Below are 25,938 nucleotides of genomic sequence, written 5' to 3'. Positions count from 1 at the left end.
AACAATGGCGTTTTTTTGACAATGGCGCGGTCCCGAGAGGTCTCACGGGGGGCTGGAAGAAAGGTGAAAGGGATCACCACAGGCTGGGAGCACAAAGAACCCCCCAACCCCCCAATCTATTAGCATTTTGGAGTTACGTGTCCTTTGTTACTTCCCCCGTCCTGCCTCTTCCCCCCGCGCACAATAGCAGGAGTTTTGGGGGGTATAGTTAGGAAATGAACAATGAGGGTCTCGGATAAGAGAAGACCCTCTTGTTCTTATCTCTACAAAGGATTTGGCGGGGAGTATATATCAATCACACCGCATGCCGATCCCCGGAATTTTAACCCATACAGTGCCAGAGAGGCTCTGCGGTCATTTTTAGCGTGAGAGGGGGGGGGGGGGGGGGTCTATATACTGTATATACGCACACATATATATATAAAGGCAGTTTTGGAACAAACTTGACGCAACTAGCGTCATTTGTACCCCGGGGGCATCAGCTTGCTGTTGGAGGAGTGTAAGCAGGAGGAGTTGGGGGGAGTTACACGACACACACATTATAACGATATGGCTGTAAGAGCTGTCTGTGAGTGGGTTTACTGGCTCTGCACTTCTTTAACCCAGGGAGTGCGGGGGAAAAAGCTGCGTAAGGCGGCCGGCAGAAGATTTTAGGGGATCCGTGTTAAAATGGACAAGCAGCAAAGAGTGACTCACTGTGAGGGCTCATTTGCATGTCATTACCCAGAATCCCTTGCTGCAGTGGAAGCACTGTATGCTAAAAGATAATGGGGAAGGGCAGGGTGGCAGACTTGTCTGAGACGTGCGAATTTGCTCACAACGTGGAGTTTTTATTTGCTGTACGTTTGTGTCACTTCTTTACCCGCCAGTCTTTGACTGAGCTTTAGCATACTGTTGGTAGCTTAATCAGTTCCTGCTTCAGCACAGGCGGCTCAATCAGTCCCAGCTTCAGCACAGATGGCTCAATCAGTCCCAGCTTCAGCACAGATGGCTCAATCAGTCCCAGCTTCAGCACAGGTGGCTCAATCAGAGGCTCAGTCTTTGATTGCGGCACCTGCGCTGAAGCAGGGATATCCTTAACACCTGACCCGTTGGTGGCCCTTGAGGACTGGAGTTAGCCGCCCTTGGTGTAGTATATTAGTGCATTCCAAAGCCCTACAGCGGGAAACAAAATGGTGGTTACAAAATGGTGGTGGCGCGGGGGACTGGTACCAGTTATTACCGTCCATGCTGAATTCCTTCACATCTTACAAACTCCAACATACACGTTGTAAAGCCGAACCATACGTTCCGGGCCGGGGCCGGTTAATAAAAGAAAGGCCGCGCTTCGGAATCGCGAGTTTTCTTTCTCCGGGTTTTTTTGAGTAGTTTTTTTTTTGTTTTCGGGCCCCCGGAATCTCCCGGCGGAAAGAACACAAACTGGGCCTTAATCTAATTACATGCTTTATTTGCTGCGATTTGTCCTACAATCAATCTCGCTCGGCGAGAAGAAAAGACAGCTACTGTGCGCTGATTTGCAGCCGGCTTGTTCTGCCGCCCGGAGGTTAATGAGCGCGCCCCGGCCCCGCTGGGGGCAGACAGGCGCGAGCAGAGATACTGCAGGGAACAGGCTAATTGAGAAGCGTCGGCGGCTTTCAGCGAGACCGTTCACTCAGGCACAAAAACGTTCAACCGTGGCATCGGCCCCCACACCTCGGAACTGATTGAAACCACAAACCCTACAGTCATTAAACAGCGGGGCACATAACCAATGGTAACAACATGTCTAACAGTTAGGGCTGGGTTTGCTAAGTGGGGCTGGTCCGTCTTTCCGGAGCTGAAAGGAACCCGGAGACCTCGTTCACTTGGAAGGTCCACGAGGTGTCTTTGTGGAAGAGTCCCCGCAGCACGCTGTAGGCCTGCTTTTAGGGCAATATTAACCGCTTCAGTGCTGCAGAAGGCAATAGTTATTTGGTACATCTGCAGGAGGAGACTTGTGAGGTTGTTAACACTCGTGGACAACCTGCATCTCTAAAAACAAAACCCCTCCACTTCTCTGGCCAGTAACAGCCAGAAGCCTGCACGCAGAATACATCTCCTTTGGTTGCTGGGGAGGAGGGGGGGGGACGACTTCTCCATGGTTCACGGGCCTCCGGCTCTCTGTCCGGGACCCCTTTTGTCTCCATGCTGACCCCAGCTCACTGTGTCTATGCCAGGAATGTCAGACACAGGTTACAGGGCGACAATAGGGTGTGCGGCCCTTTAATCGGGCTCCCATTGCGCCACAACAACGGGGCGGGGATTCTGGTAGGGCTGAAAAGGCTTGGGTGGCACATTGAATGGCGGCTGATGTCTCTCATTAACCCCTTGGCTGCCCCACGGGCCAGCGACGCTTCAAGGGGCTAAAACCTCTTTTCTGATGATTGATATTGTTATTTTGTACGCGAGGATTCGAGCAGTAACACGGAAGCACCGGGAGGGGAACAGCTCTACGGGGAGGGGGACTCGCGCCTGGAGATTGGAAGGTTCACTCCAAATGAGACCTGTTATCATTGAGTGAGGCCGACTCCCAAAGAGTGAGGCCACCTTCCAAGAACCAAGACGCGCGCCCAAGAAACGGGGCGGCACTCCAGCTAGTGAGACTCGTTGCACGTGTGTGTAGCTGAATGAAATGGCTTTCCAGTGAGGGAGACCCAACGTGAGTGAGACTTGTCTCCCATTGAGGGGAGTTTGACGGGCCGAGAGGTGATTAACATCTTGGGTCTTCTCTCTTTCTCTAGACTGTGACACGTATTGCAAAGCATCCAAAGGGAAGCTGAAAATCAACATGAAAAAGTACTGCAAGAAAGACTATGGTAAGTTTCCATTTCCATAACCACCCCCATTTCTCATGGGACCCCCTCTTTATGAGATATGATTTGTCCCCATTGGCGTTCATGGGATCCCCTCCCCAAGAAATGGTGTTTCGCCATTGAACTGCCTCTGGTTGGGAATGAGATATCTTGCATGGTTACAGGAGAGAGAGCTGGGGAAATGGGGGGTTACAGGAGAGAGAGCTGGGGAAATGGGGGGTTACAGGAGAGAGAGCTGGGGAAATGGGGGGTTACAGGACAGAGAGCTGGGGAAATGGGGGTCACAGGAGAGAGCTGGGGAAATGGGGGTCACAGGAGAGATGGAGAAATGGGGGGTTACAGGAGAGAGAGCTGGGGAAATGGGGGTTACAGGAGAGAGCTGGGGAAATGGGGGTTACAGGAGAGAGAGCTGGGGAAATGGGGGTTACAGGAGAGAGAGCTGGGGAAATGGGGGTTACAGGAGAGCTGGGGAAATGGGGTTTACAGGAGAGAGAGCTGGGGAAATGGTTACAGGAGAGAGAGCTGGGGAACTGGGGGGTTATAGGAGAGAGAGCTGGGGAAATGGGGGTCACAGGAGAGCTGGGGAAATGGGGGGTTACAGGAGAGAGAGCTGGGGAAATGGGGGTTACAGGAGAGAGCTGGGGAAATGGGGGTTACAGGAGAGAGAGCTGGGGAAATGGGGGTTACAGGAGAGAGAGCTGGGGAAATGGGGGTTACAGGAGAGAGAGCTGGGGAAATGGGGGTTACAGGAGATAGACCTGGGAAATAGGGGTTACAGGAGAGAGAGCTGGGGAAATGGGGGGTTACGGGAGAGAGCTGGGAAAATGGGGGTTACAGGAGAGAGAGCTGGGGAAATGGGGGTTACAGGAGAGAGAGCTGGGGAAATGGGGGTTACAGAAGATAGAGCTGGGAAATGGGGGTTACAGGAGAGAGAGCTGTGGAAATGGAGGTCACATGAGAGAGAGCTGGGGAAATGGGGGTTACAGCAGAGAGAGCTGGGGAAATGGGGGTCACAGGAGAGAGAGCTGGGGAAATGGGGGTTACAGGGGAGAGAGCTGGGGAAATGGGGGTTACAGGAGAGAGAGCTGGTGAAATGGGGGGTTACAGGAGAGAGAGCTGGGGAAATGGGGGTTACAAGAGAGAGCTGGGGACATGGGGGTTACAAGAGAGAGCTGGGGAAATGGGGGTTACAAGAGAGAGCTGGGAAATGGGGGTTACAGGAGAGAGAGCTGGGAAATGGGGGTTACAAGAGAGAGCTGGGGAAATGGGGGTTACAGGAGAGAGAGCTGGGGAAATGGGGGGGGGGTTACAGGAGAGAGAGCTGGGGAAATGGGGGTCACAGGAGAGCTGGGGAAATGGGGGTTACAGGAGAGAGAGCTGGGGAAATGGGGGTTACAGGAGAGAGAGATGGGAAATGGGGGTTACAGGAGATAGACCTGGGAAATAGGGGTTACAGGAGAGAGAGCTGGGGAAATGGGGGGTTACGGGAGAGAGCTGGGAAAATTGGGGTTACATGAGAGAGAGCTGGGGAAATGGAGGTCACAGGAGAGAGAGCTAGGGAAATGGGGGTTACAGCAGAGAGAGCTGGGGAAATGGGGGTTACAGGAGAGAGAGCTGGGGAAATGGGGGTTACAGGAGAGAGAGCTGGGGAAATGGGGGTTACAGAAGATAGTGCTGGGAAATGGGGGTTACAGGAGAGAGAGCTGTGGAAATGGAGGTCACATGAGAGAGAGCTGGGGAAATGGGGGTTACAGCAGAGAGAGCTGGGGAAATGGGGGTCACAGGAGAGAGAGCTGGGGAAATGGGGGTTACAGGGGAGAGAGCTGGGGAAATGGGGGTTACAGGAGAGAGAGCTGGTGAAATGGGGGGTTACAGGAGAGAGAGCTGGGGAAATGGGGGTTACAAGAGAGAGCTGGGGACATGGGGGTTACAAGAGAGAGCTGGGGAAATGGGGGTTACAAGAGAGAGCTGGGAAATGGGGGTTACAGGAGAGAGAGCTGGGAAATGGGGGTTACAAGAGAGAGCTGGGGAAATGGGGGTTACAGGAGAGAGAGCTGGGGAAATGGGGGTCACAGGAGAGCTGGGGAAATGGGGGTTACAGGAGAGAGAGCTGGGGAAATGGGGGTTACAGGAGAGAGAGCTGGGAAATGGGGTTTACAGGAGAGAGAGCTGGGGAAATGGAGGTTACATGAGAGAGAGCTGGGGAAATGGGGGTTACAGGAGAGAGAGCTGGGGAAATTGGGGTTACAGGAGAGCTGGGGAAATGGGGGTTACAAGAGAGAGCTGGGGAAATGGAGGTTACATGAGAGAGAGCTGGGTAAATGGGGGGTTACAGGAGATAGAGCTGGGGAAAAGGGGGTTACAGGAGAGAGAGCTGGGGAAATGGGGGTTACAGGAGAGCTGGGGAAATGGGGGTTACAAGAGAGAGCTGTGGAAATGGGGGGTTACAGGAGAGAGAGCTGGGGAAATGGGGGTTACAGGAGAGAGAGCTGGGCAAATGGGGGTTACAGGAGAGAGAGCTGGGGAAATGGGGGTTACAGGAGAGACAGCTGGGAAATGGGGGGTTACAGGAGAGAGAGCTGGGGAAATTGGGGTTACAGGAGAGAGAGCTAGGGAAATGAGGGTCACAGGAGAGAGAGCTGGGGAAATGGGGGTTACAGGAGAGAGAGCTGGGGAAATGGGGGTCACAGGAGAGAGAGCTGGGGAAATGGGGGTTACAGGAGAGAGAGCTGGGGAAATGGGGGGTTACAGGAGAGAGAGCTGGGGAAATGGGGGTTACAAGAGAGAGCTGGGGACATGGGGGTTACAAGAGAGAGCTGGGGAAATGGGGGTTACAAGAGAGAGCTGGGAAATGGGGGTTACAGGAGAGAGAGCTGGGGAAATGGGGGTTACAGCAGAGAGAGCTGGGGAAATGGGGGTCACAGGAGAGAGAGCTGGGGAAATGGGGGTTACAGGAGAGAGAGCTGGGGAAATGGGGGTTACAGGACAGAGAGCTGGGGAAATGGGGGGTTACAGGAGAGAGAGCTGGGGAAATGGGGGTTACAAGAGAGAGCTGGGGACATGGGGGTTACAAGAGAGAGCTGGGGAAATGGGGGGGGGGTTACAGGAGAGAGAGCTGGGGAAATGGGGGTCACAGGAGAGCTGGGGAAATGGGGGTTACAGGAGAGAGAGCTGGGGAAATGGGGGTTACAGGAGAGAGAGCTGGGAAATGGGGGTTACAGGAGATAGACCTGGGAAATAGGGGTTACAGGAGAGAGAGCTGGGGAAATGGGGGGTTACGGGAGAGAGCTGGGAAAATTGGGGTTACATGAGAGAGAGCTGGGGAAATGGAGGTCACAGGAGAGAGAGCTAGGGAAATGGGGGTTACAGCAGAGAGAGCTGGGGAAATGGGGGTTACAGGAGAGAGAGCTGGGGAAATGGGGGTTACAGGAGAGAGAGCTGGGGAAATGGAGGTCACATGAGAGAGAGCTGGGGAAATGGGGGTTACAGCAGAGAGAGCTGGGGAAATGGGGGTCACAGGAGAGAGAGCTGGGGAAATGGGGGTTACAGGGGAGAGAGCTGGGGAAATGGGGGTTACAGGAGAGAGAGCTGGTGAAATGGGGGGTTACAGGAGAGAGAGCTGGGGAAATGGGGGTTACAAGAGAGAGCTGGGGACATGGGGGTTACAAGAGAGAGCTGGGGAAATGGGGGTTACAAGAGAGAGCTGGGAAATGGGGGTTACAGGAGAGAGAGCTGGGAAATGGGGGTTACAAGAGAGAGCTGGGGAAATGGGGGTTACAGGAGAGAGAGCTGGGGAAATGGGGGGGGGGGGGTTACAGGAGAGAGAGCTGGGGAAATGGGGGTCACAGGAGAGCTGGGGAAATGGGGGTTACAGGAGAGAGAGCTGGGGAAATGGGGGTTACAGGAGAGAGAGCTGGGAAATGGGGTTTACAGGAGAGAGAGCTGGGGAAATGGAGGTTACATGAGAGAGAGCTGGGGAAATGGGGGTTACAGGAGAGAGAGCTGGGGAAATTGGGGTTACAGGAGAGCTGGGGAAATGGGGGTTACAAGAGAGAGCTGGGGAAATGGAGGTTACATGAGAGAGAGCTGGGGAAATGGGGGGTTACAGGAGATAGAGCTGGGGAAAAGGGGGTTACAGGAGAGAGAGCTGGGGAAATGGGGGTTACAGGAGAGCTGGGGAAATGGGGGTTACAAGAGAGAGCTGTGGAAATGGGGGGTTACAGGAGAGAGAGCTGGGGAAATGGGGGTTACAGGAGAGAGAGCTGGGCAAATGGGGGTTACAGGAGAGAGAGCTGGGGAAATGGGGGTTACATGAGAGACAGCTGGGAAATGGGGGGTTACAGGAGAGAGAGCTGGGGAAATTGGGGTTACAGGAGAGAGAGCTAGGGAAATGAGGGTCACAGGAGAGAGAGCTGGGGAAATGGGGGTTACAGGAGAGAGAGCTGGGGAAATGGGGGTCACAGGAGAGAGAGCTGGGGAAATGGGGGTTACAGGAGAGAGAGCTGGGGAAATGGGGGGTTACAGGAGAGAGAGCTGGGGAAATGGGGGTTACAAGAGAGAGCTGGGGACATGGGGGTTACAAGAGAGAGCTGGGGAAATGGGGGTTACAAGAGAGAGCTGGGAAATGGGGGTTACAGGAGAGAGAGCTGGGGAAATGGGGGTTACAGCAGAGAGAGCTGGGGAAATGGGGGTCACAGGAGAGAGAGCTGGGGAAATGGGGGTTACAGGAGAGAGAGCTGGGGAAATGGGGGTTACAGGACAGAGAGCTGGGGAAATGGGGGGTTACAGGAGAGAGAGCTGGGGAAATGGGGGTTACAAGAGAGAGCTGGGGACATGGGGGTTACAAGAGAGAGCTGGGGAAATGGGGGTTACAAGAGAGAGCTGGGAAATGGGGGTTACAGGAGAGAGAGCTGGGGAAATGGGGGTTACAAGAGAGAGCTGGGGAAATGGGGGTTTCAGGAGAGAGAGCTGGGAAATGGGGGTTACAAGAGAGAGCTGGGGAAATGGGGGTTACAGGAGAGAGAGCTGGGGAAATGGGGGGGGGGGGGTTACAGGAGAGAGAGCTGGGGAAATGGGGGTCACAGGAGAGCTGGGGAAATGGAGGTTACATGAGAGAGAGCTGGGGAAATGGGGGTTACAGGAGAGAGAGCTGGGGAAATTGGGGTTACAGGAGAGCTGGGGAAATTGGGGTTCCAAGAGAGAGCTGGGGAAATGGAGGTTACATGAGAGAGAGCTGGGGAAATGGGGGGTTACAGGAGATAGAGCTGGGGAAATGGGGGTTACAGGAGAGAGAGCTGGGGAAATGGAGGTTACATGAGAGAGAGCTGGGGAAATGGGGGTTACAGGAGAGAGAGCTGGGGAAATTGGGGTTACAGGAGAGCTGGGGAAATGGGGGTTACAAGAGAGAGCTGGGGAAATGGAGGTTACATGAGAGAGAGCTGGGGAAATGGGGGGTTACAGGAGATAGAGCTGGGGAAATGGGGGTTACAGGAGAGAGAGCTGGGGAAATGGGGGTTACAGGAGAGCTGGGGAAATGGGGGTTACAAGAGAGAGCTGGGGAAATGGGGGGTTACAGGAGAGAGAGCTGGGGAAATGGGGGTTACAGGAGAGAGAGCTGGGGAAATGGGGGTTACAGGAGAGAGAGCTGGGGAAATGGGGGTTACGGGAGAGACAGCTGGGAAATGGGGGGTTACAGGAGAGAGAGCTGGGGAAATGGGGGTTACAGGAGAGAGAGCTGGGGAAATTGGGGTTACAGGAGAGAGAGCTGGGGAAATGGGGGTCACAGGAGAGAGAGCTGTGGAAATGGGGGTTACAGGAGAGAGAGCTGGGGAAATGGGGGTCACAGGAGAGAGAGCTGGGGAAATGGGGGTTACAGGAGAGAGAGCTGGGGAAATGGGGGTTACAGGAGAGAGAGCTGGGGAAATGGGGGTTACAGGAGAGACAGCTGGGAAATGGGGGGTTACAGGAGAGAGAGCTGGGGAAATGGGGGTTACAGGAGAGAGAGCTGGGGAAATGGGGGTTACAGGAGAGAGAGCTGGGGAAATGGGGGTTACAGGAGAGCTGGGGAAATTGGGGTTCCAAGAGAGAGCTGGGGAAATGGAGGTTACATGAGAGAGAGCTGGGGAAATGGGGGGTTACAGGAGATAGAGCTGGGGAAATGGGGGTTACAGGAGAGAGAGCTGGGGAAATGGAGGTTACATGAGAGAGAGCTGGGGAAATGGGGGTTACAGGAGAGAGAGCTGGGGAAATTGGGGTTACAGGAGAGCTGGGGAAATGGGGGTTACAAGAGAGAGCTGGGGAAATGGAGGTTACATGAGAGAGAGCTGGGGAAATGGGGGGTTACAGGAGATAGAGCTGGGGAAATGGGGGTTACAGGAGAGAGAGCTGGGGAAATGGGGGTTACAGGAGAGCTGGGGAAATGGGGGTTACAAGAGAGAGCTGGGGAAATGGGGGGTTACAGGAGAGAGAGCTGGGGAAATGGGGGTTACAGGAGAGAGAGCTGGGGAAATGGGGGTTACAGGAGAGAGAGCTGGGGAAATGGGGGTTACAGGAGAGACAGCTGGGAAATGGGGGGTTACAGGAGAGAGAGCTGGGGAAATGGGGGTTACAGGAGAGAGAGCTGGGGAAATTGGGGTTACAGGAGAGAGAGCTGGGGAAATGGGGGTCACAGGAGAGAGAGCTGTGGAAATGGGGGTTACAGGAGAGAGAGCTGGGGAAATGGGGGTCACAGGAGAGAGAGCTGGGGAAATGGGGGTTACAGGAGAGAGAGCTGGGGAAATGGGGGTTACAGGAGAGAGAGCTGGGGAAATGGGGGTTACAGGAGAGACAGCTGGGAAATGGGGGGTTACAGGAGAGAGAGCTGGGGAAATGGGGGTTACAGGAGAGAGAGCTGGGGAAATGGGGGTTACAGGAGAGAGAGCTGGGGAAATGGGGGTTACAGGAGAGACAGCTGGGAAATGGGGGGTTACAGGAGAGAGAGCTGGGGAAATGGGGGTTACAGGAGAGAGAGTTGGGGAAATTGGGGTTACAGGAGAGAGATCTGGGGAAATGGGGGTCACAGGAGAGAGAGCTGGGGAAATGGGGGTTACAGGAGAGAGAGCTGGGGAAATGGGGGTCACAGGAGAGAGAGCTGGGGAAATGGGGGTTACAGGAGAGAGAGCTGGGGAAATGGTTACAGGAGAGAGAGTTGGGGAAATGGGGGTCACATGAGAGAGAGCTGGGAAATGGGGGTTACAGGAGAGAGAGCTGGGGAAATGGAGGTTACAGGAGAGAGAGCTGGGGAAATGGGGGTTACAAGAGAGAGCTGGGGAAATGGGGGTTACAGGAGAGATCTGGGGAAATTGGGGGCTACAGGAGAAAGAGCTGGGGAAATGGGGGTTACAGGAGAGAGACCTGGGGAAATGGGGGTCACAGGAGAGAGAGCTGGGGAAATGGGGGTTACAGGAGAGAGAGCTGGGGAAATGGAGGTTACAGGAGAGAGAGAGCTGGGGAAATGGGGGTTACATGAGAGTTGGGAAATGGGGGTCACAGGAGAGAGAGCTGGGGAAATGGGGGTCACAGGAGAGAGAGCTGGGGAAATGGGGGTCACAGGAGAGAGAGCTGGGGAAATGGGGGTCACAGGAGAGACAGCTGGGAAATGGGGGGTTACAGGAGAGAGAGCTGGGGAAATGGGGGTTACAGGAGAGAGAGCTGGGGAAATGGGGGTCACAGGAGAGAGAGCTGGGGAAATGGGGGTCACAGGAGAGAGAGCTGGGGAAATGGAGGTTACAGGAGAGACAGCTGGGAAATGGGGGTTACAGGAGAGAGAGCTGGGGAAATTGAGGTTACAGGAGAGAGAGCTGGGGAAATGGGGGTTACAGGAGAGAGAGCTGGGGAAATTGAGGTTACAGGAGAGAGAGCTGGGGAAATGGGGGTCACAGGAGAGAGAGCTGGGGAAATGGGGGTTACAGGAGAGCTGGGGAAATGGGGGTTACAAGAGAGAGCTGGGGAAATGGGGGGTTACAGGAGAGAGAGCTGGGGAAATGGAGGTTACAGGAGAGAGAGCTGGGGAAATGGAGGTTACAGGAGAGAGAGCTGGGGAAATGGGGGTTACAGGAGAGAGAGCTGGGGAAATGGGGGTTACAAGAGAGAGCTGGGGAAATGGGGGTTACAGGAGAGATCTGGGGAAATGGAGGTTACAGGAGAGAGAGCTGGGGAAATGGGGGTTACAAGAGAGTTGGGAAATGGGGGTCACAGGAGAGAGAGCTGGGGAAATGGGGGTCACAGGAGAGAGAGCTGGGGAAATGGGGGTCACAGGAGAGAGAGCTGGGGAAATGGGGGTTACAGGAGAGTTGGGAAATGGGGGTTACAGGAGAGAGAGCTGGGGAAATGGGGGTTACAGGAGAGAGAGCTGGGGAAATGGGGGTTACAGGAGAGAGAGCTGGGGAAATGGGGGTCACAGGAGAGAGAGCTGGGGAAATGGAGGTTACAGGAGAGACAGCTGGGAAATGGGGGTTACAGGAGAGAGAGCTGGGGAAATTGAGGTTACAGGAGAGAGAGCTGGGGAAATGGGGGTTACAGGAGAGAGAGCTGGGGAAATTGAGGTTACAGGAGAGAGAGCTGGGGAAATGGGGGTCACAGGAGAGAGAGCTGGGGAAATGGAGGTTACAGGAGAGAGAGCTGGGGAAATGGAGGTTACAGGAGAGAGAGCTGGGGAAATGGGGGTTACAGGAGAGATCTGGGGAAATGGAGGTTACAGGAGAGAGAGCTGGGGAAATGGGGGTTACAGGAGAGAGAGCTGGGGAAATGGGGGTTACAAGAGAGTTGGGAAATGGGGGTCACAGGAGAGAGAGCTGGGGAAATGGGGGTCACAGGAGAGAGAGCTGGGGAAATGGGGGTTACAGGAGAGTTGGGAAATGGGGGTTACAGGAGAGAGAGCTGGGGAAATGGGGGTTACAGGAGAGAGAGCTGGGGAAATGGGGGATTACAGGAGAAAGAGTTGGGAAAGCCGGGGGGGTATCGGGGTAGCACGGGGGAAAGCCGGGTGGGCATCGGGGTAGCACGGGGGAAAGCCGGGTGGGTATCGGGGTAGCACGGGGGAAAGCCGGGGGGTAGCACGGGGGAAAGCCGGGGGGGTATCGGGGTAGCACGGGGGAAAGCCGGGGGGGGTATCGGGGTAGCACGGGGGAAAGCCGGGGGGGTATCGGGGTAGCACGGGGGAAAGCCGGGGGGGGTATCGGGGGAAATACCGGGTAACGCACGGTTCCCAATGCAGTAACTTCCATCCACTTCCGTGGAACCCCCTGCGTGGTACCCGGGGCGCGGCGATTTTCTCGCCCTAATAAACATGGTCTGTAGGCGATGTAATCGTACAACAGACACACGCAGGCACCGGCAGCTCAAGAGAGACCGCTAACAAGAGGACAGAAAGAAAGGTCGCGGTATTGAGGAAGGTGGGGCCAGACAGGGCCAGACAGACACCCAAAGTAGAGAGAGACAGCCCTCCCCTCCCCCCAGCTAGCACCCTCTCCCCTCCCCCCAGCTAGCACCCTCTCCCCTCCCCCCAGCTAGCACCCTCTCCCCATCCCACTCTCAGCAATGCAATTAAGATTAAGTATCCTCGAAATGCCGTGAGGACGTCACCCAGAGAGACCACTTCCTCCGGGACCCTCATTCTGCACCCTGATAATGGGCACGCTGCACTGTACAATGATACGGAGTACCCATTTCAGCCCCCCCAGTTACAAGGTGTCAGCGGTGGGATAGGAGAGTGTCATAAACTGTCATTATTTAACGGCTCAATGGCTTTTGGGTCTCTGTACATTGAGGCAGAAGAATAGTCGGACAAGTAGGAGTGTATACTCAGCACCGCTTTACATTGCTGCAGGTTCATTTTCTAGAAGGGGCTTTTCAAACCAGAAATGATGCACAGTTTACAGCCTAACACTGATCAGGAAAGGTCTTGTGATCTCCACTTACCCCTCAGGGTGGGAAAGATATTCTCACAACTTTCATGTGAGGGAATCTATAGGAGAGCAGGACGAAAAAAGGAAGGGGGCTACGAAAACCTGAGGGTGCGAAGAAGGCATTTGACGGAAAGGGTAGTGGATCCATGGAAGAGCCATCCAGCAGAAGAGATAGAGCTTAACACGGAAAAAAAATTCAAAACAGGACGGAAATCTAAGGGGGTCTGAAGCTTTACAGCAGCGAAACTGTTTAAATGCCCCGTAACAGTCACCCCGTAATGGGCCCTGGCACTGCGTGGGGGGGTGTCCCGTGGCTCTTTCAGCTCGTTGTCTGGGGGAGATCGTGTTCTCCGCTCCTGTGGAGAGCTGAATGATATCCGGCCTGGGGGGGGGGAGAGGGGAAACGTAAAACGAGGACACCTCCGCTTCCGTGCCCGCCATCAGTAACGCCGATCGCCGGCAGGCGCGGTGGCACTCGAAAGGGTTAAGAGAACGGGTAGGCCGGGCAGCCATGTACTTGCTGCCGGCTGAACGTACACGCCCCCCTTGCCAGCTCCTGCGGCAGTGGACGGGTAAACGCAGTCTGTGCTGCCCCCTCTGTCAGCGGCAGTGGGCACGGGAAGAAACTGTTTGGTTTCTCCCGCTGCGTTCTCTCCCCTTCCCCCCCACCCCCTCCCCCCACCCGCGAGCGCGGCCAACAAGGCCCGTGTATTCTAAGAGAGGTTTTGGACCGCGGCCACTGCGTCCTGACAAGAAAGCCGTCAGCCTCCCGTGCGGCCGGCGGAAAGGGCCCAGAGTGAAAGAGCTGACATGCTGCTTTCTGCCTCCCCTCGGGGGGTACTTCACAATCCACGGACGGGCAACAGAGGGATCCCTGCTGCTCCGTTTAATAGCCCCGCTCACTTACAAACTGCGGCTCTCCCACCCCAGCGTGAGGCTTCTCTGCCTGGACAGGGCTAATCCGCTGCCGCCTGATCTCTGTGTCTCGGAGGGGCACGGCTTGTATGGAGGGGAAACAGGAGCTGCCAATTTCCCCAGAAAGCCGGGAGAGGGGGGGGGGAGCTGATAAATGTAGGGAGAACTGAGGACTCCTGTTATATTCTGTATGGTGGGTGGGGGGGGGCAGTGAAGGGGCAGGAGCACAGGGGACAAAGGCAGGAGGCAGTTACAGTGAGAAGGGGCTTGCAGTACAGACATGGGGACAGGGGACAGTACGGAGGAGAGGGACAGGTCACGCCTGTGCTGTTATCTCGGGGGACGTTACTTAACCTTTGCACTCTATAACGATGCATCAAGCCAAAATGTGGAGCGAAATTGATGCAGATGGTGCTTTAATAGGTGACATTGTGGTGCACGACGCGGCGGCGGATCCAATTCCGCATCTCCGCGGCGGAATTATTTTTAAATGGTATTTACGTTAAATAAATGTGCAGCGTCCGAAGTGGCGTAACTTCTCCGGCTAAAAACGTGTCGTCCCCGCAGTAGGAAAACCTCTTACATTTGATGCAAACGCCAGCAAAAAAAACCGTGCGACAAAATACACTTTTACAATACCATGATACTCTGCCCCCTCATATAACCCAGCGGCATACACCCTGTACCAGAAAACTACTACTTCAACATACAAATAGAACTTAAAAGTTAGCCGCACAACAGAGATTGCGCCAAATTATACGGAGATCTTCAGTTACACCGGACAGGTTGAGTCTGATAGCCAGCCACAGGTGCTCACACATACTCTGCACCCCTATATGCAGCAGCGTGTTGATATTCAGACGGAAGGTGGAATTTCTTCCCCATAAACATGGTGCTGGTTTATAGCACACAGGCATGGTCAGTGCGTGGCCTCCGACCTTCTGTGTTTATTGTGAGGCCCCAAGTGCCGGAGAACATGTCCTAAACCCATTACTGGACCCGGGTTTGCTCCAGGACATCTGGACGGAGGGTTTGTTCCGAGTGCAGATGTGCACCTTGGGGTCACATGCAGCCAGCTGCCCAAACCTCTGGGGCATTAGGATCTGCTTTTAAAGGGTCGAGACTTTTAAAATGCAGTTGGTCCAGGCACTATATATATATATATATATATATATATATATATATATATATATGTGTGTTCGTCAGTATTAGGTGATACCTTTTTTATTGGACTAACAATTTATGTCATAGGACAAGCTTTCGAGAGTTCTCTTCCCTTCGCATCGCAACTGGACTAACACGGCTATTTTCTGCTTTATATATATATATATATATTTTATGGGAACTTCTCACCAGGCTGGGAAACATGTATTCAGATCTTACAATCCCATACTCACCGAGTACGTGGCCAAAGTGTGTGTACGTGTGTGTGTATGTGTGTGCGTATGTGTACACGTGTTCCTACACGCGCTCTAGTATGGCGCTTCTTGGTGAGTAGCACGTTACAAAAAGTTATAAATATATATACATGTGTGTGTGCCGATTTATATATGTGTGTAGGTGTATATATACCCACATATATGGTGTGTGTATGCACACAATGATAAGTACTATGGCACTCCAATATTAGGTACATCTTAGCGTACCCCAAACTCAGCAAGATTATATTTTTGCCGTGACACAATATATCCGATTTATTTTATTTGGATGCGACATACGCCCCCCTGCATGGTACAGCGCCGTGGAATAGGTCACCTTACCATACAAGTAAAAGGTAATGATGTATATGTGCATAGTGCCGTATACATGAGCGGCTCCCTGGCTTGCCCAGATAAGTCCTCTCCGGCGCAGAGTGAGTGACACAGCCATGGCTTGCCCACATAAGTCCTCTCCGGCGCAGTGAGTGACACAGCCATGGCTTGCGCCGGTGTTTTCACAGCTGCAGGGGTGAACTCACTAATCCTGGAAGCCTTTCGGATTCAGAATGTTGATTTTTCCAAAGGTGTCCTCCCCTCCCCCTTCGGGAAGTTGGAAGGTTGTGGTTTTCCGGAGCTGACAGGTTTTCCGGAGGTTTCCAATGTGGTGGTCAGCTGCTCTGTTTAGCTTCCACCTGCCACTGGTCAGCAGTGTCCATCTGTAGCAAACGGCCAGCCAGAGCTGGAAGAACCAGCAGGGCCACCAGGGAGAGAGCGGAGAGAGCGGAGAGAACAATTCCAGCAAGCCTCAAAGAAGTTTGGTTTGTTTCAACTCAGGGATTTGGGGTACAATTCAAGTCTGTGGGGTCAAATCATTTATTGTGGACTGCGATCCCATAAAAGTCTATGGGAACAAATGGGGTCTTGTAGAGGGAATCCCATGTACATCTATGGGGACACAATAACTTGTTGTATAGGGGATCCCATGGTGTCTCTATACGGGTTAGTGAGAACGTGTATTATGAAGAAGAGGGTTCTCTGGCAGCAGAGGAGGAATTGGGGGAAATATTATATATTTCTTTGCTACGGGTTCCAGTTGCTTTGTTTCCTCCAAAACCTCTGGTGCGGCAAAGTTGGCTTCTGAAATAGCACCGCGTAAGTAATATGGCGTTTACCATCTGTCATAGTAAGATCATAGCTCAAGCTTAGATATCTATGGTGTGTATATAATAAGAATAATGTGTTTCTCAATTTACTAAAGTGATGAGCCGCTTCCCAGCGCTGGGGAGGAGCTCAACTCTATTACCATGAATGTGCCGAAACGCTACTCTTCCTCGGGGAAGACGGCAGCTCAGCCTATAGAAATAAGGGCCTAAGATTCCCGGTTACACACCCGGTTGAAAATGAACTCAGATTTCTCACGGCCCCCTTTATGAAACACCACCTATGTTTGCTGTCCTAGCAGTTAGATTGTTAGCTCTGCGGGGCAGGAATTCCCTTCTCAACCTTTCACTCTTCCGCTGCCAGGTGGACCATTGCAAAATGGCGGGTGGGAGGGTCACGGGAAAGAAGTATTTTCGTCACAGAAAGGGTGAAGGTTAGGATGATCCTCCCAGTAGTGAGGGAATAGGAGGCCCCCTCCCCTACCCCTTTTTTTGGGGGGGTGGGGGCATTATGTAATCTCCGATTTGAAATGTACACGTCCTTTTCATTTCTTCCTGTATCAAAGAAAACTGTTCTACAAATAAACAGTTGAGAATATCCCCCCCCCCCCCCCAAAAAAAAACCTCGCTTGAGATAGACACAAGGATACCCTAAAAATGCAATGATATCACATCTTATTGGGGTACAGGCTGGTTATGAGCCAGATGTTCTCAGAAGTGTTTCTCGATGAGACACTTTCTATGCTGGAAGACACCTTGGATGGGGAGTATAGGACCAGATTTACTAAACCGTGCTGGAGAGTCTCTTATGGATTACCACTGTTTAGTTAATATGGCCTGATGTCTGGTACTCTGATCTGTATGCAGTAGGGCTGCCTGGTGTCCACTATTGAGCCGGACTGTCCTGTATTTAGACACTCTGTCCAGTAAATAATTCAAGGTAACACTGGGTGTGTATATGTATACCGGTATTAACTCTCTGGGCGTGTATGTATATACCGGTATTACCTCTCTGGGCGTGTATGTGTCCGGTATTACCTCTCTGGGCATGTATGTGTATACCGGTATTACCTCTCTGGGCGTGTATGTGTATACCGGTATTAACTCTCTGGGCGTGTATGTATATACCGGTATTACCTCTCTGGGCGTGTATGTGTCCGGTATTACCTCTCTGGGCATGTATGTGTATACCGGTATTACCTCTCTGGGCGTGTATGTGTATACCGGTATTACCTCTCTGGGCGTGTATGTGTCCGGTATTACCTCTCTGGGCATGTATGTGTATACCGGTATTACCTCTCTGGGCGTGTATATGTATACCGGTATTACCTCTCTGGGCGTGTATGTGTATACCGGTATTACCTCTCTGGGCGTGTATGTGTATACCGGTATTACCTCTCTGGGCGTGTGTGTGTATACCGGTATTACCTCTCTGGGCGTGTATGTGTATACCGGTATTACCTCTCTGGGCGTGTATCTGTATACCGGTATTACCTCTCTGGGTGTGTATGTGTATACCGGTATTACGTCTCTGGGCGTGCATGTGTATACCGGTATTACCTCTCTGGGCGTGTATGTGTATACCGGTATTACCTCTCTGGACGTGTATGTGTATACCGGTATTACCTCTCTGGGCGTGTGTGTATAGCGGTATTACCTCTCTGGGCGTGTATGTGTATACCGGTATTACCTCTCTGGGAGTGTGTGTGTATAGCGGTATTACCTCTCTGGGCGTGTATGTGTATACCGGTATTACCTCTCTGGGCGTGTATGTGTATACCGGTATTACCTCTCTGGGAGTGTGTGTGTATAGCGGTATTACCTCTCTGGGCGTGTATGTGTATACCGGTATTACCTCTCTGGGCGTGTATGTGTATACCGGTATTACCTCTCTGGGCGTGTATGTGTATACCGGTATTACCTCTCTGGGCGTGTATGTGTATACCGGTATTACCTCTCTGGGCGTGTATGTGTCCGGTATTACCTCTCTGGGCGTGTATGTGTATACCGGTATTACCTCTCTGGGTGTGTATGTGTATACCGGTATTACCTCTCTGGGTGTGTATGTGTATACCGGTATTACCACTCTGGGTGTGTATGTGTATACCGGTATTACCTCTCTGGGTGTGTATGTGTATACCGGTATTACCTCTCTGGGCGTGTATGTGTATACCGGTATTACCTCTCTGGGTGTGTATGTGTATACCGGTATTACCTCTCTGGGTGTGTATGTGTATACCGGTATTACCACTCTGGGTGTGTATGTGTATACCGGTATTACCTCTCTGGGCATAGTGACCTTACCGGCTTGGGGGGGGGGGGGATTTCTCCGAGCAGGGAGAGAGCAGGGTTGCTGCTAGGGGGCTTGGCATCTTACTCAATCCCCATTGGCTGGATTACCCAGCAGCAGCCAATCAGGAGGTGTCAGGAGCCTGGGGGTGGGGCCAAGGAGAGGAGGAAACCGCATGGAGGGCAAAAAGGTGAGAGGTGTATGTTTGTGTGTATCTCGAGCGCGTCGCACCTTTCACCATTGTGTCCAGTATTTTTAGAGAAGCCTGGCGACCCTAGTATGCAGTAGCAATACATGTACAGTGCATGGTGTAATGATATGCTCCGCATATAGTACACGGACAGCCCTAATACATTTCTTCTGCTGGCTATTCCTCTCCTTCCAGCTGTGCAGATACACATCCTGAAAGCCGACAAGGCGGGAGACTGGTGGAAATTCACAGTCAACATCATCTCGGTCTACAAGCAGGGGACCAACCGCATCCGCCGAGGGGATCAGAACCTGTGGATCCGCTCCAAAGACATCGCCTGCAAGTGCCCCAAACTCAAACCCATGAAGAAGTACTTACTTCTGGGGAACGACGAGGATTCGCCCGACCAGAGTGGCGTGGTGGCAGATAAGACCAGCTTGGTCATCCAGTGGAGGGACACTTGGGCCAGGAGACTGAGGAAGTTCCAGCAGAGAGAAAAGAAGGGAAAGTGTAAGAAAGCCTAGAAGACGAAGAAGGGCAAACAGAAGAAAAGATAGCCCCAGGGGAGCGTGAGAACCAGGCCGGTGTAGAAGAGTGAGAAGGGACTGTATTTGCTGCTTTCTTTAGAGTTTGGAGCAGATAGGATTATCGATTAGGAACTGTATTTTTGTTTTTATTCTGCCCCCGAAGGAATGTGGAAACTTGCTTTTCGAAGTTTGCGTTGGGAGGGTCACACTCTTTTTGTTTCCGTGAGACTGACGAGTTTGCACCTAATATGTAGAATTATTCACAGACACACAAGCACGTACGGACAGAGGGGTGGGGGGGGGGGTATTAGGGAGGGAGGGGGGGGGGGAATGTTGTAGAGATTTATGGCTCAGCTTCTGCTATACAAGCTGTGTAATTTGCACCTGTTCGTTATCTCCTTCTGCTGCGAGTCATTAATCGTTCAGGCTTTTCTCACGTTCGGCAGTAGGAGCCTCGTGCCTTTGAGCAATCACATTGCGATGGGATCTGCGACCCTGCAGGAGTTTGGTTACTACCACGCTCCCCGTAGGTGGCGATCACCCAACTCCTGCTGTGCATACAAGGCTGCAGAAGCAACGTGTTTATGCCACCATTGCTCCTGTTCCAAGTTTGGTGTTCTGCGTGGAAAGAATTCCCCGCCCATCTGAACAGCTCCCCCCTAGACCCCCGTCCCTGCCCATAGCTCCCCGTCCCTGCCCATGTAGGGGTGACTGCTAGGTCTAAAAACCTAGACACAGATTAATTTGTACAAATGAAATGCAAATGCTAACAGTTAAAGTATGTATATCATTGAAATAACTTTTTTTTTTTATTCGTTATGTTGTGGGGTTTTTTAATGTCTATTAATTCTGATCCCTTCCCTCTGTACACTGCTTTATGTACAAGAATTACAGTATTAGCTGGTCATGTTTCACCCGTTCGGGGTAGCTTAGAGTAGGGGGACTCAACTCCAGTCCTCAAGAAACCCCCCCCCCCCCCCCAACAGGTCAGGTTTTGAGGAGATCTCATCTTCAGCACAGGTGGCTCAATCAGTGGCTAATTGAGCCACCTGTGCTGAAGCTGGGATATCCTCAAACCTTGACCTGTTGCGGGATCGTGAGGAGTGGGGCTGAGCCCCCCTGGCTTAGAGAAGAGATGCCAGCAGAGTTTATAGACTGATTTCAGAATATATGAAGCAGTGGTTGCAGTATGCCCAGCCTGTAGAAGCAAGAGGCGTAATGGAATACTGTACAAATAGTGAGCGTGCCCAGTTGACCTAAGTGCGGTCAGAGAATTCGGCCATGGATTCTTGGCCATTCTGACAGTGAAAGGGTTCAGCTTCATGGAGCAGCACATTCCACCGCATTGGAGGGCATGTTTCTTATCTCCGTTAGTGGGTTTAGCGCTTACCATCTCTGATCGCTCCAGAGTTAGTGGTCTTCGTCTACGAAGAAACCCTACTGATTTCCATAGGAGTTTCCTGCGGTAGCACCGGATCTGCACTTTATAGGTAAGGGCTCTTGAGGTTTAGCGCCCAAGGAACCCAATATTGAGGTCTGAGTTTGAGGAATACATTTCAACGCCCACCTTTTAGAGTTCCCTATTGACGTACCTGGAACGTCATGAGGGCCGGCACGACATGGGGTCAGATGTTCCAGGTACCTCATGCCTATCTAGCTCATTTTCTTGGGGGTGATCGGGTTCGCTGCTCCGTCGGAGCAATGCGCCCAATGGAAAACAGAAGTGGAGGGTACGTGGGGGCTGGCTGCCACCAGCTGCTACCAAAGCGATCACATGATCACGATTCCGGAAGCAAAGAAAAAGGGTTAAGGATCCATGAACCCCTTATCTGCCAGAGGGGCCCACCACACAGTGCGCTAAAGCCTACAGGTTTAGCGGTTCCAGAAATTAGTTTGTTGGCTACCATTCAACGTGGGGTGAAGAGGTCACCCCCCAGTGTTAGATTAGAGATCCGCTTCATTCGAGCCAATGGGATTACCATCTTGCCCAGCATGGGGGTGAGTAAGTCTCATCGAGTTGTCTTAGTGGCAATACCCTCAACAGTGAAAAAGAGACAGGGGGGGGGGCTCAACTCCAGCCCTCAAGGCCCTCCCCCCAAACAGGTCAGGTTTTCAAGATATCCCTGCTTCAGCACAGGTGGCTCAATCAAAGACTGAAGCTGGGCTAGCCTGAAAACCTGGCCTGTTGGGGAGGAGGGCGCTTGAGGACTGGAGCGTAGCGCCCCCTGCTGTACGATACGATGCTGATCCATTCTCTCCAGGGGGTGGGGGGTACCCCAGCATGTGTTGTGCCTTTGACGAAAGTCCCTTCTGTGCCTCCCTGTGTTTGAGAAGTGGCGTCGGTTCCCGCAGAAAGCCAGGCGCTTCGGCTTCTCCGGCACCTGCGGAATGTGCCCCTTTGGAAAGATTGTAAAACATGGTAATTAACCAGCATGGGAGTTAGAAACAGAAGGGTTTTCAAGCAGAAAGCAATTGTGAGGTCTTGAAAGCGCTCTACTGGCGACCCCTTGGGGGATCGGTCACGCTGTTAGCGGAGATGTTTAGCCATCTGCGTGTCCCCTTATTAACAGCGGAAGGGCTCTCCTGTGGGTTACCAGTAGCGAAGGCAGACCGCACACAAAATCAGCACGGCAGACCTGGAAAGGATTGTATAAACATACGGTATATCGATGGATGTAGAATGAGTCTCGGTGACAATATATCGCCGTACATTACTCTACTTGCAGTGAGCGATTTGGGGGGGTGGTTATGTGGAGCAGGAGGCCCTATGAGAGGAGTTATTTGGATTAATCACACGGGCTGTTACATGCTGCAAAAGAGGGAGTTAGAAAGGAGATAGGGGGTAATAGGACGTATAAGGAGCTATTAGGGAAGAGTTACAGGGAGTGGTTATATTGAGTGGTGGGAGGACTTATGGACGTTGTAGGGAGTTACCGGACATATCGGCCTGATTATAATGCGTTTAAAAAATAAATAAAGTTACGTTGAAACTTCCAAACTCGCCTTAGAATCAGACCCCGCCCACTGTGCCAGCCAATCCGCAGTCGGATGTATGAGGTAGGAGGGGTAAAACGAGGGAAGCTCCGCCTTGGGGGCGCGAGGCAGCCATGTTGCTTGTGGCAGGATGGTCAAACCAAGAGATCGAGACTCAGAGACAGAGAAAGACAGAGACTCGGAGAGAGAGACACAGAGAGAGAGAAAGAGATGGACACGGAGAGTGAGATTGTGTGTGTAAACGGTTTTCTTCCCAGCTTGGAGGACCGCCTTAATGTCAGGGTCCCCCTATAATTGAGCAACGACAGTAATATTACGGAGATGTACTATTTTTAGTGTATGTAAATAACACCCAAAAAGAAACCGCGGCTCTGAGCGGAGATCAGTGCCAGTGCTAATTGGAGTTTGTCTTGGCACCGTGGTAGGCATTAAATGTTTGACGTGGGGTTTGGGGCTCTCAGGATGTGCGCTGGTGTCGGGATTACCCTGCCCGCCAGAGCACCTTACCATGAAGACAGGCAGTAAATCAGAGCCGGCCTGGTGCCCCCCTCAACGTTTATTAGCATCTCATTCCAATGGATCCTTCCAGTAATGAGTTGATTAATTAACGAGCATCACAGGGCCGCTAATTAACATAGGTAACAGTTTCAGCCCCGCAGGGCGAGTTTACAAGACGTCCCGAGATCTCTATACGGTGAGAATCACCGGCGTGTGCCGGATAATAGCTCAGTGCTTTATTTGCTCACTCTTTCCTGGACTCCTGCTCCTGTCTGTTTACTCAGCCATTTAACAGGGATTACCTGCCGTGCGCCCCCCGGGACCTGGGGTCAGAGGTTAAACACAGCGCCAGGGTTTTATGGTTTTAGTGGATGGTCAACAACTCATTAGCCTCCGACGTCCCACCCGGTAAACATCTTATGTTGTGGTTCTCGTTAAGGGCAGCATGCACAATATATTATACAGCCTATCCTTATATGACCGGGTTGATGGGACGTTGGCCCATATTTACTTAGCGGTGCTTTGCGCCGTGAAATGCGCTCCCCTGAATGGGCTGTACGGTGTCTTACAGCGCAGGAAGGTGTCTCGTGCAATAGCACTGCTTAGTAAATATGTGTCTGTGTATTAATGCATTGATACAATGGTGCAAAAGTAGTCTAGTTAAACCAGGGGCAGCCAACTCCAGTCCTTAAGGGCCACCAACAGGTCAGGCTTTTCAGGCTAACCATGCTTCAGCGACGACGGAGCCACCGATTGATCTACCTGTGCTAAAGCAGGGATATCCAGAAAACCTGACCTGTTGGTGGCCCTTGAGGAATTGGAGTTGCCCCCCCTGAGTTAAGCTAGAGTATATATATAACAGAAGCTGAACCCGAGTGCTGCAATAAGAGACAATCTGACTACAAGGGGTAAATTCGATATAAACAGCCGCTTGGGAGTATATAGAATGTACCCCCAAAATCAGCAGGAGTGGCCAACCCAAGTCCTTATGGGTCACCAACAGGTCAGGTTTTCAAGATATCCCAGCTTCAGCACAGGTGGCTCAATCAGAGGCTCAGTCGGAGACTGAGCCTCTGATTGAGCCACCTGTGCTGAAGCTGGGATATCTTGAAAACCTGACCTGTTGGGGCCACCTGATTGAGCCACCTGTGCTGAAGCTGGGATATCTTGAAAACCTGACCTGTTGGGGTGGTTCTTGAGTACTGGAGGTGAGCACCTCTGCCCTAGACGACCGTTGCAGGTCATGACCATTTGCTCGGTTTTTTTTAGGCGCTGTTCGCGATTGCTCTGAGCTACAAGACGGGGGGGAGGGGCGACAGCTGGCGGAAACGGTCGCGTGATCCCGCAGAAGGGGTTAAAGGTGACACTGCCGTGTTATAAAAGCGAACAAAATGTAGAAAGAGGGTTATGGTTAAAAAAAACAAACAAAACTGGAGCTGGACCACAGCGATAGCATATTCCACAAACAGGAGGTACAAATGTTTAAGGGGGTTCCACAGCAAAGGATTCCTGTACCCTTTATTAAGAGGTAATGGGATGGAGGCCTCTGGGCGTCACGGGGTTAAGATGGTAAGCTGGGCAGGAGTTTATGATATTGACATACATGATCTCAGCTGGCAAGAACGCCTAACAAAAACAGACAGGTGTCCCGTTAGGATTTCGGAAGTCTGGATTCATAACCTGTTAGGGAAGTCGGGAGGGGAAATGCAGCGCTCAAATTGGCTCGGACTTAGTGAGCAGCCGAGGTATAAGTCATGTGTTTGCAGTAGGATCAAAGAGACGGGTCCTAAGGTGACACCCACTGCTAGGTCTTAAGGAGACACCCAATGCTGGGTCCCAAGGTGACACCCACTGGTAGGTCCTAAGGAGACACCCAATGCTGGGTCCCAAGGTGACACCCAATGCTGGGCCCTAAGGAGACACCCACTGCTGGGTCCCAAGGAGACACCCACTGCTGGGTCCCAAGGAGACACCCAATGCTGGGTCTGAAGGTGAAACCTAATGCTGGGTCCCAAGGGGACAACTAATGCTGGGTCCCAAGGTGACAACTAATGCTGGGTCCCAAGGTGACAACTAATGCTGGGTCCCAAGGTGACACCCAATGCTGGGTCCCAAGGTGACACCCAATGCTGGGTCCCAAGGTGACAACTAATGCTGGGTCCCAAGGTGACACCCAATGCTGGGTCCCAAGGTGACACCCAATGCTGGGCCCTAAGGAGACACAATGCTGGGCCCTAAGGAGACACCCACTGCTGGGCCCTAAGGAGACACCCATTGCTGGGTCCTAAGGAGACACCCAATGCTGGGCCCTAACGAGACACCCAATGCTGGGCCCTAAGGAGACACCAAATGCTGGGCCCTAAGGTGACACCCAATGCTGGGTCCTAAGGAGACACAATGCTGGGTCCTAAAGAGACACCCAATGCTGGATCCTAAGGAGACACCCACTGCTGGGTCCTAAGGAGACACCCAATGCTGGGCCCTAACGAGACACCCAATGCTGGGCCCTAAGGTGACACCCAATGCTGGGTCCTAAGGAGACACAATGCTGGATCCTAAGGAGACATCCAATGCTGGGTCCTAAGGAGACATCCAATGCTGGGTCCTAAGGAGACACCCAATGCTGGGCCCTAAGGAGACACCCAATGGTGGGTCCCAAGGAGACATCCAATGCTGGGCCCTAAGGAGACACCCAATGCTGGGTCCTAAGGAGACATCCAATGCTGGGTCCTAAGGAGACACCCAATGCTGGGCCCTAAGGAGACACCCAATGGTGGGTCCCAAGGTGACACCCAATGCTGGGCCCTAAGGAGACACCCAATGCTGGGTCCTAAAGAGACACCCAATGCTGGGTCCTAAGGAGACACCCAATGCTGGGCCCTAAGGAGACACCCAATGCTGGGCCCTAAGGTGACACCCAATGCTGGGCCCTAAGGAGACACCCAATGCTGGGTCCCAAGGTGACACCCAATGCTGGGTTCTAAGGAGACACCCAATGCTGGGCCCTAAGGAGACACCCAATGCTGGGCCCTAAGATGACAGCCATTGCTTCACAGGGCAGAGAAACGCTGTCCTCCAACTGTTAAGACGCGGGTATCCAATCCTTGCGAAGCAGTGCATTGTGGGACGGTTAAAGGGCCAGTCCCACGTAGGACCAACACTGAAGGTCGA

At 52.7% G+C, this 25,938-nt stretch overlaps 1 protein-coding gene across 5 annotated transcripts in view; it reads left to right on the top strand.

Annotated features, from left to right (window-relative positions):
* NTN1 (netrin 1) overlaps positions 1-19,564 on the top strand; it is a 122,504-nt gene extending 102,940 nt beyond the window's left edge. For all 5 annotated transcript variants that reach the window (XM_075579693.1, XM_075579695.1, XM_075579696.1 and 2 more), the window contains 2 exons: positions 2,760-2,834; positions 18,944-19,564. In XM_075579693.1, the coding sequence (XP_075435808.1) occupies positions 2,760-2,834; positions 18,944-19,272 (404 nt within the window). In that variant the 3' untranslated portion in view covers positions 19,273-19,564. The remainder of the gene's footprint in view (positions 1-2,759; positions 2,835-18,943) is intronic.
* The last annotated feature ends 6,374 nt before the right edge of the window (positions 19,565-25,938 follow it).

This window comes from Ascaphus truei, chromosome 22 (genome assembly GCF_040206685.1).
Source record: "Ascaphus truei isolate aAscTru1 chromosome 22, aAscTru1.hap1, whole genome shotgun sequence".
Taxonomy (NCBI): Eukaryota; Metazoa; Chordata; class Amphibia; order Anura; family Ascaphidae; genus Ascaphus; species Ascaphus truei.
Note: the sequence above shows the minus strand (reverse complement) of the source record. Positions and strands in the feature narration are given on the sequence as shown.